Raw genomic sequence first — 10,537 nt, 5'->3', positions numbered from 1 at the left:
CTTCTGCAGCTGGACAGTTTGTACAGCCTCTTGCCTCTGAACAGCTGCCCCTAAACTGACTGCTGTACAGGTCAGGAGTGAGGCTACATCACACATTAAACAAGATGTTTTGGGTCACCAAGCCAACACAAAAGCTTATGTCTTGGTAAGGCAGGCTTTTTTTTGCTTCCTCTAAATTGACTCTCCTGGGTCACACTGCCCAGCCTGTGGCTTGTGCTGGTCCCAGTTTTATCAATTCAGCAGTGGCCTCTCTGGCATTTGAACTTTGTCTCTTGAGAGCCAGCAGCTGCATTGCCATCTAGTGGCTACCGCGTTAGTGAAAACAAAAGAGGAAAAAAGAAATAATAAAGTGGGAATAGTAGGAAAAAAAAAAAAAAAAAAAAAAAAAAAAAAAAAAAAGGTTGTATATATATATATATATATATGCATATATATATATACACAACACCAAAACAGATTGGAAGACGACAGTGGACAGCTTCCTTGATGTAATCTCACCCGTCTCTTCATTTTTGCATGCACTACCTAACCAGCATTTGATGCTGAATGTTAACAAGCATGTATGAAGAATTTATAATCTGCATCCATAATGAAGGATTTCAATATTTTTTTCTTGATTTGATTTGAGATTGATTTCTTATGATAATTTAAAAAAAAAATCAAGTGCAGGAAAGAGAGCACTGAGAATATTTAGATATATTTTTATTAATTCCTAATTCTATATATATATATACTTTTTTTTTTTTTTCAAAGAAAAAAAGCAAACCACAGCAAATCAGAGATTGACAGCAAATCATGCTCTTGCTTCTAGCTTTGTTCTGAAAGGTTGCAAAATAAGTCCATTTGGTGGCAAGTTGTGGAATATAGGATTAGAGTATTTTTGGCAGTCCCACACGGGTGACTCGTGAAGCTCTTATAAGTAAATTTAGCGCATTAATAGGGCTGTAATCTTACAAATCCTTGTGTAAGCGTATAATGCCATTTGATCAACAAAGTAGCAAGTGTGCACAGAAGCATCTACCTGTGAGCGGGCAGGAGCAGGACAATACCGATAACATGATGTTTCTCACAGCTAGATACATCAGGAGCACTACAGCTGGGTTCTCTCAACTGTTGGGTCTGTAGGCCCGTGATTTTTCTATCTGTTAATCTGCTGGCATTAGAGTTTCTATGAAGATCTCTGGCTGGCTTCTCAGGCAAGAAGGCAGAGGAAATAGGAGTTACATGTGCTTTAGCTAGTCCTTGTAAGCACTTCTATAAATGGGGAATTCAGCCTGTCAGATTTAGCACAAATCCACACCAGGAGATCATGGTAACAGCCATCCTGGTAAATTCTTCAGGTGATTATACGGTTGTTTTGCTGAAATCATTTTCTTCTGTTATGATGTCATTTTGATGGAGAAACTCTGGAAGAGAAAAACTGTACTTTCTCACCACTTCTGCTCCAGCAGTGCTTATTACTGTCAGTAGTACCAATAGCATTTCATCTACAATCCATTCTGGAAAACAGGTGAAGAAAAAGTGCCATGTATTTAAAGTGTTGCCTTTCCATTCACTGCACTTGATGTCTGACCAAAGAAGTCACTTCACGTATGGCACACTGGTATTTTTCTGATGCTTCTTTAAACTCAGCCAGGTGCTCCTCATAGCTCCTCACAGCTGCCAGCAGCTGATTCCTCTCTACAGCTCCCAGAATGGCATGGAGAATCATTTCCATGCCGAGCCCAAGGATGGTAATGCTGATTCCTCCAAGAACAGATGCCCCGATCTGCGCAAGGAGGCTGACGAGTTTGCAGACAGTGATAGTGATAAGGTTGGAGCTAAGCAGTTTGACAGCTACCATCCCAGCAGTTGAAGTCACTTCTCCAAGAACAATGGAAAAAACTTTATGGGCTATTGCAATTTTCTCCAACTCAGGCTCTTTGATATCATACAGCTTCTGGTACAGCACAGGCTCCAGCTTCTCCCTCATGTCACTGTCAATCTTCTGCACTTGACACTGAATCTCACGCATCGCTTGAATGATAATATCACAGTTCTCTTTGACAGTGCTGCTCTCTTTCATCTTGATGTGGGTGATAGTACACCCCAGGTGTGCATTCAGAACTCCAGCCAGCTCATTTGTTGCATGGAAATTCATGGACATGCAGTCAAGCAATTCCCGGTGCAGATGGATCAGTTCTTGTCGTCTCCTGGGGTTTTCTGGGTAAAGGAGGTCACTCAGTGCCATTCTTCAGGAATAAACTACTTCAAGAGAAAAAAGAAGGTTCTTGCTCTGTTTAATACCCATAATCCCATCCCTTAATAAGCAGTGAAATGTAGACTGCTTTGTCTCTGCCTCACTAGTTCTTATGTTGGCAAATCAAATCCCAAGACATAGCTTGTACATCCATAAGTCTTAAACACTGTTATGTATCCTTAACCAAATTATTCAAAAAGGACTTTATGAGACTTATGAACATGCTCAGAGCAACAAAGCCAGCTAACAATATGCAATTATGCATATGCAATAGTAGATTGGTAAAATGATATGCAATTAGTAGATAGGTAAAATGAACATGAGTCTTCCCTCATTTAGGAAACTACAGATGGTAGAAACTGAACTAGTTCACTAAAGAACAGGAAAAGCTCATCTAGTCAGTAAAATCTAAAATAAGGTGTGGAAATGAAAAACCTTTTCTAGATAAACTTTTCTGTCAAAATACTTTTTTTTTAGTGACATTAGTGATACCCGACTTTTAAATGACTATAATGACTGTGCAGTCTGTGTCAGCATGAGGGTGTTTTAAGCCACTGTAGTTTATTTCTTATCCCATTCAAGAGGAATATAGGAACTTTATATGCATGCTAAATCACATTTGGGAATTCATGGAGAATAGCAAAATTGTCTATAACAAACCCATCTCTACCCATATCACTTGCAAACAACACCTACTGTGTTTTCTTTCTTGATATGTAGCCCTTCTCCCTTCACTGTTTCTTTCTTCAGTATTCCTAATCACATCCCTTCATAATACCATGAAGACCCTGTTGATTTTTCACTGCCAAACGTCAAGCAGCTACAGGCAGCCGCCTGACATTCATTGTGCCATGTCAACTCCTGCAGGATGCCTGGGGGGACAGACTGCCTTGGAGCAGCAGGCAGCAGCCTGCAGGGTCTGCCCTGCTCATGCAGCCACACTCCCTCTCTGTGCCATCTTTTAAGCCATCACCAGCTGCAAAGTAAAAATGATTTTGACTTTAGCACATGCATCTTACATTGCAACAGAGCCAAACAATGAATGAGTAGAATGACTGGTTTCTTTGGTGATGCTTTTGCTTTCCCAACCCTTTTATTCCAAACCACTTTTATTGAGCCATTTTTAGACATTTCCAAGATAAATCTCTTCTTGTTCTCAGTGCCCACACAGCAGAGTTATAGCTACAAATAATCAAGTGTGGGAGATTAGCTAGATTTTTCTTGTTGAAAGATACATTTGTGCCATTTTTTTCCTTTGTAGCTCCTGTCTTATTAGTTAACTGTGATCCCAGCTGTACTTCACTAAACACATCTTCCCCAGCAAGATCATTTGGAAAAGCAGAACGATCTTAACACTCCTCTAGCCAACTTTTAGTGTTAGTGTTGAACTACAAGCCAGTTCTCTCATGATTTTTCCCACAGTATTTTGCACAGTACATTGTTGTTTCAGACACTTACCTTGTAGCTCTGCTAAGAGAATAAGCTCTTTAACTTATCTTTCTTAAGGCTAGAGGAAGCAAAGGTTACATACAGTAAAAGGTTTTGACTTAAGGAAACAAAAAGTCCTGCCAGCTCAAGGTACGATTCCTTATGCTTCTGGGATGCTGTTGGCTTGTACTCTGGCTCAGTGTGATATTAATACCTTCCACTTTGCTGATGCTAGGTTGAAAGATCATTTGTTAATCCCCATTTGTACAAGCTGCAAAGACAAAATGTTCTAAGAGAAAGAACGTTTCAATGAACATTTTACCTACTAGAAAGCTATGGAGAATACTGATAGCATCTATTTTTAAGCACGATTCTTTCAGCTTCCAATGATTTCTTTTGATTTTATGTCCCTTAAACGTAACTTATCTCTTATTCTTCACATTGACGCTTTATTCACATTCACTTTTTAGAGTTAGACAGGCCACACACATTTCCATATTTCTGTCTATTTCTCCAACTCCAGGCATATTTTTTCCCAGAGGCTTTTTGAGTTAAACATTCAGACTGCCTACCTGGTTATGCCCAAGTGCTCTTTCAAACAGCTGAATGTGTACAGGGCAGTGATCTCATCCTGTTTCCACTGTGTTTCTCTGGTGTTTTCCAGCGGCATGTGATGAGTCAGGGATCCAGAGCCTGGGCTTCAGCAGGGTCCTGCTGCCTGCCTGTTTGCCATTAATTTTATTATGTGATGTTTATCTGAGTTCTCCTCATTTTCTTCCTCATTTTCCTTTCCTTTTAATTTTAACACATTACAATTTATTTCACACTAGTTCACAATTGTTAGGTCCTCCTAACAAAGGCTGAATCCATCTGCCTATGGCAGAAGAATCTACAGCCAGTGCTGTAAGGGGATGATATAACTTACTGTTCTCAGAACAACAAAAAAAAAGCCCAAAGTGTAGGACATGTGAAGACTCCTGTAATATGTTTAATTTTGTGTATAACCACTACTATATGCAAACTGAAGGATTATAGTTCTAAGGATGATGTAATGTAGATTGTTTGAGAGGACTTAGACAACTTTAGACAACTTTACCAATAAATATCCAAGGTGAAAATAATTCATCTGCTATTTCATCTCCTCTACTATTGCTTTTCAGGTGACATGCTGAGGGTCAGGTTCAGAACTCCTGCATCCATAAGAAAAACCACACCTGCAGCTTCTGAAACCGTATTTTGCTGTCCATTTTGGTAAGGTTGACTAAGAGCTTTTTCTGTTTTTTTTTTTCTAACACTGAAGTCTTGTGGAGAGAGTAAGGTGGTTTGATAATTTGTAATACTGATTTCAAAAATGTGACGTTCTAGCTGAAAATATTTGTATTTCCCCTTCTTTGTCACCTGTATTTGCTCTGTTTGCTTTTCAGAGCCGGACACCTCCTTCAGAAATGTTAGCCCACCTTGGTTTTAGCAGTGACAAAGAAAGGCTGCTGAAGGCCTGCCAGAATCTGTATGAATTAGTGTACATTTATGTCTCTTCAACTAATACAATATTCCAGATCCTCAATCACCAGCTTGGTACCAACTTCCCCACCATGACAGTAAAAGAAAACTTCAGCATTAAAGAGAACCTGCAGTTCCTGGTCAGTGCTTTAAAAGAGATGCAGGCCACAGTGGAAACAAGAGACAGAGATGTACAGGAAAGCATGAAGCAAAGATTGTGTGCTAAAATTACTGGTCGCATCATCTCTCTACAGGAAAAAATGGCTGCAGTGAAAGATATCTATGATCATTACAAGGGGATTATAGGAAGTATCTTGGGTGCACTGGTTGCAGTGTTGTTAAAACATGATAATTTCCCTGGCACAGTCGAATCTGCTATGGAGCAGTTACTGAGTTCGCCTGCTTTATCCCTCCATGTATCAGAACTTCTCATGGACTATGCTGATATCATTAAGATGCTGCAACAGAATGGGACACCAAGTACTGCAGAAGACAGCTCCTCCTCAGGTGAAACATCACAACAGCTCAAGCTTCGTTCTGTATCCTCCAACTCTTCACTTTTTGCTTTCATACAGACCCTCCTCCGAGGACATCGGTCTGTAAAGAAAAGCCTGAAAGTAGCAGCTGACTGCTTAGAGGAGGCTTTCAGGGTGCTGAGGCCGCCGTGTGAAGCGTTCCAAATCTTTGTTAAAATGATTGAAAACTGCATCCCAGCAATAACAGAAAAGTTGCAAGAGACACAAATGTGCCAGCCTTGTCCACCTTGATTCCGTTAACTTTCACATAGGAAGGAGTTCGAGCAAGCTTGACTGCACACATTCAAGACGTACCTGTGACAGCTGTTTCTAATCTTCCCAGTCCTTTTTGAAATGTATACTTAGTGTCTCTGAGCAATTAGGAATAATAATAAAGTTCTGTCAATCAATTATTTGCAATGAAGGGTAAAGCAAAGGAAACAAAAATGTGGTGTGAAATATACATACAGAACAAGCTAATCGTAAAATAATAATCATAAAATCTGTTCAAACTGTGCAGGCAAACATGTTTCAGGATTTCTGTAGCAGCAGCTGTTCAGTTTGCTAGAGCATGCTACTACATTTAAATAATTACATGATGATCTCTGCCATTGCGTGTGTCTATATCGGATGTCAGAAATACTGAGTATCCGGCAACTCATTTCAGTCCTCCCAAAAAACAAAGACATTCACATTCCCTAAGTGCTCTCATTTCTAATGCTAGCATTTCTCAGGTTTCTAAGGTTCTGCGTTTATTGACACAGGATTTCCAATGGAATGGCAGCATCAAACTTTCATGGAGATGCTCAGAAAGCCAAGCAGTTCACCCAACTGTTTTTTCTTGTCTGTTATGCAAGTGTATATTTCTGGATGTAGCCCAGAGAGTCAGTCATTACCTGGCCCAGCACAATAAAACGCCAACTACAATAAAAAGAATGACGGAGGCAGAGGCAGTAGATCCACTGTTCTTGATTCTTGAAGCTGAAAGAAAGTTGAGAGAGCAGTCATTTAAGTCTCCTTTGACTGCCTAGGACTTCCTGCCCTTTCTAAAAGCACCTTTGCCCTAAAAAAGCATTTCCTGAAGTCTACCTACTATTCTGGCTTAGTGCTAAGCAAAAATTCTCATTCCAAAGGGACAAAAGCAGGATCCCATATTATTGGTGCACTCTTAGGACAGGGCTGTGGAACAAACCCATTGAGGTCATACAACAGAAGAGTTATCTCTTCAGCCAGGAAACTGATACTGTGTGTTTTGCCAGTCAATACCTCTCCTGTCTTCTGCCATAGGAAGGAGAACAGGAATGAAGCAGGGTAGTTTTGTTTACATTTATTTGAGCTTGGCAGAGTAGTACTGCACTAAAGTCCTGTGTAGTCCTGAGGCCTGATGTGTCTGAACTCAAGTTGCCAGCAAATCTCATCTGCCCTTGCATTAAGGGAGGCTGGGGACACAATGCATGCGTCCTGCAGCATCCTTGCAATAGCAGATAACATAAGCAGAGGCTGCAAAGTGCCCTGAGGCCTGCTGTGCAGCAGGTGGCCCCCTGCAGATACATCTGGTGTGAGCTGGTGGAACTACTGGAGACCAGGCTGCCTGCATCCCACCTGCTCAAAGGGGTATATACAGTACCTTCCAAGAGCTGGCAGCGGTACTTGCTGTAGTTCCCCACGGAATGCAGGTGGAGCCGGTTGCCATGCTGCGTTCGAAAGAAGTTTTTGACAAGGAATATCTCATAAGGGGGAATGAGGACTTCCTTCTCAGACGTGTAGTAAGAAAAGCCTTGCATAGCTGCTCCCAGGCAGGTTGTCACCGTAAACAAAGTTTCATTCCCAAATTTCTGGGCTTCATTCCAGAGGCGAGAGGTGGAGGTGAAACGGCCAAATCTCACCATGCTGCCAACTGTAGCCTCAATATATAAGTCCTTCACACCTCTGTGCACCCGGTAGCAGTGACGTTTCCCCACGCCATCCTTGCTGCTCTGCCACTGCTTCATTATCTGGATAGCTGTCGTTAGGTAAAAGTGAAAATATTTGTAGCTGAAGTTGTGTCTGTAATGCTCTGGAGACCTTCCTGCTGTGGATGTGGCCCAGTTCAGCTGAGAGTGCAGGGAAGAATTCATGGTGTAAGCCATGAGGACGGTGGCATGACTATCATGCATCTCCCTCAGGAGACCTACAGGGCTCTTCAGCAAAGCTTCCTGAGCCTTCTTCCAGAGGTTCAAATAGTTCTTACTAGCAGCTATTTCCTTCTGGAAGTAGTCTCCCCTCTCCAGTTCTTCCATCATCTGCTCTCTGCAACCCAGGTACTGGTCATCAAAGGAATGTAGAGCCATATCCATCATAAGGTGGGACACTGCCTGTATTGCAAAAGCAAATGATAGTTAACATCATAGGTGTGATTTTTTCTATATCTCTGTAAATGGAAGCCAGGCTTTCCCCTATCTTCTCCCTTCAGTTTTTCATTATTGACAGAAAAGGCATAGAAAGTAGGCATCTTTGACAAGCCCTTTATGAGCAACCTTTGGTTCAAGCTCCATTTCAGCAAATAACAACCAGAATGCTATAGTTCTTATTTTATGGAGATCAATGGCACTGAAGACTTACGGACAGTTTCCCTTCAAAGGTCAAGGGGATGGGGCTCATAGGACAGACCTACAGTGCATGAAGTTCAATATTCTGTTAATGGTTTGTGAGTGATTTTGAAGAAAGAATAAGAAGAACATTATGTCAGTGCAGCCTGGACACATCTCACAGGTGAATCTCTTCTTTCTGTCTTATGTCCCATGGACATATTCTGGCTCCAGAGCAGGATGTTCAGTAAGGAGAAAACAGCAGCTCTGTGCCAAAACTTTTATTTGTCCATTCTGTCTCAGTGAGGCCAAATAGACTTGTCATGTAAATAAACATTAAAAACATGAGTAAGGTTTTACATAACCCAGTGCTATAAAAAGAAAATAATCTCTAATATATTTTATTTGTGAAAGGACACACTAATTATCCAATACCCTTCCTAGCCTCCGAAGTCAGTCTGGTCCACAAACCATATAAGAATTCCAATTATTTCTCAATGATACTGTGATTTCTTTGAGGGGAAGCTAAAATTCACAAGTTGTAAGTAGAGCAGTATGGTCCCATACAACAGCACACTGCTGTTGGCAGAATTTCAACTGAGACAGGCTGGAAAAGGAGAGGAACAATTCCACGAGAATTAATCCAAAGCTCCTAAAAGAATGTATTTAATTTTTTTTTTTTTTTTCAGTAGGATAAATGATTTCATCATGTCAAATAAAACACAGTATTTACTCCTCTTACCAATCTTTGCAAGATCAGCAAAAGAATGCTGGCCAGCAGAAGTATTGACGTCCTGGAGTCCTCCCAAGACATTGTAAAAAACACTGAGTTCAAGCAGAGAACCCTTGCATTTGTTTCTTTCTCGTTTTTTTCTTGGGTTCTGGAGTTTGTACTCTACTTCCCAATTTTGGTGACAGTTCTTCAACCAAAGATCACCCAGTGGAGTCTTCAAGCAATTCAGATGTCCCTGATCAAGCCCAACAGTCAGCTTACTGGTAGAAGTGTGCACACAATCCACAAACAAGGGTCTGGATGCACTGAGACTTTATGAGTTGTTTCTTCACTCCAGCTTCAGCCAGTGCAGCTGCCCTTTGCCTCGATGACTCTCTTTATTCCAAGGTATGTTGCACTCTTGCTCTTGCAAAAAGAAGGAAACCAACTTGGAGAGGTCTAAGACAGTTCTCTCCTGAGAAGTATAAGTCAAGTTGGGGTGGAGAGTACTCTCTGGCTGAGAGCTTTAAAAGTCATTTTCGTGATGTGCAGAGCTCTGATAAAGACTACCCAGAAATGCACAGTAGGTTGGGATCCCATCTGGAGGCAGAGATAACATACATGTCTCTCTCCTCTTTAGCTTCTCCCAGTTCCTAATAGTGTGCTGCCAATCTTCCACCTACACCACTGCAGAGTGGCACCTTGTTGACCTGATTACATGGTTGCACTCAGAATGAATGCATAAATGCAGATTCCACATCGAGAACAATCTCTCCCCGCTAGCTGCTTTGCAGTCACCCTTCCAATTAAAGGGCAATGAGTTACTCACGTGCAAAGACCCATGACCTCCGGCAATATTTCTGTTAAAACAACAACAAAAAAAAAGAGTAAAGATTACCAGAGTTTCATCCTGACTGTGACACAGATAATCGAAGCCTACTTCTCAACGCCTATAAGTTGGTCAGAGAGGTTTTGAGGTGGGCATGTACAGCCATGGCGATAAATGCAATGGCCATACGATGGCAGCAGAGGATGAGTAATGTATTGAAGAGTACCTTGAGCAGGTGAAAATCGAGCTGCTGCAGTCCAGCATTGCATTTGTGATCTGATTTGTGCGCTCAGCTCTCCAAAGGCCATATAAAGGTCTGGGGACAGAGTGCAGATCGCAAGATCAAGGCCTTAATGTTCACCTTCCCAGAAAAGAAATATTTATCAAAAGGAGGAGACAAATACAAAACTAACAGAAATATGTAAATATTCACAGAGAATTTGATTTTCTTGAAAGAAAGAAAGAAAGAAAGAAAGAAAGAAGAAAGAAAGAAAGAAAGAAAGAAAAGAAAGAAAGAAAGAAAGAAAGAAAGAGAAAGAAAGAAAGAAAGAAAGAAAGAAAGAAAGAAAGAAAGAAAGAAAGAAAGAAAGAAAGAAAGAAAGAAAGAAAGAAAGAAAGAAAGAAAGAAAGAAAGAAAGAAAGAAAGAAAGAAAGAAAGAAAGAAAGAAAGAAAGAAAGAAAGAAAAAGAAAGAAAGAGGAAGGGAGGAAGGGAGGAAGGGAGGAAGGCAGGAAGGCAGGAAGGCAGG

General features: G+C 40.9%; 1 protein-coding gene across 11 annotated transcripts; it reads right to left on the bottom strand.

Moving 5' to 3' along the window:
- Positions 1 to 747: 747 nt before the first annotated feature.
- On the bottom strand, positions 748 to 9,477 carry SMCO3 (single-pass membrane protein with coiled-coil domains 3). Of its 11 annotated transcripts, XR_007373790.1 has the most exons (6): positions 8,992 to 9,477; positions 7,310 to 8,036; positions 6,579 to 6,663; positions 5,998 to 6,053; positions 4,240 to 5,764; positions 2,241 to 3,215 (listed from the first exon to the last, which is right to left on the bottom strand). XR_007373790.1 is itself a non-coding variant. In XM_048930408.1 (5 exons), the coding sequence occupies exons 1-5, from the start codon at positions 9,061 to 9,063 to the stop codon at positions 2,234 to 2,236; spliced, it is 954 nt and encodes a 317-aa protein (XP_048786365.1). In that variant the 5' UTR covers positions 9,064 to 9,477; the 3' UTR covers positions 2,127 to 2,233. The 11 variants fall into 11 exon arrangements, 10 of the variants coding, with proteins under 10 accessions (XP_048786408.1, XP_048786400.1, XP_048786379.1 ...); XM_048930408.1 differs by lacking the exon at positions 4,240 to 5,764 and having other exon boundaries at positions 2,127 to 2,247; XM_048930402.1 differs by having other exon boundaries at positions 2,241 to 5,764.
- Between the last annotated feature and the right edge of the window lie 1,060 nt (positions 9,478 to 10,537).

Source organism: Lagopus muta, chromosome 1 (genome assembly GCF_023343835.1).
Source record: "Lagopus muta isolate bLagMut1 chromosome 1, bLagMut1 primary, whole genome shotgun sequence".
In the NCBI taxonomy this organism is placed as follows: domain Eukaryota; kingdom Metazoa; phylum Chordata; class Aves; order Galliformes; family Phasianidae; genus Lagopus; species Lagopus muta.
Note: the sequence above shows the minus strand (reverse complement) of the source record. Positions and strands in the feature narration are given on the sequence as shown.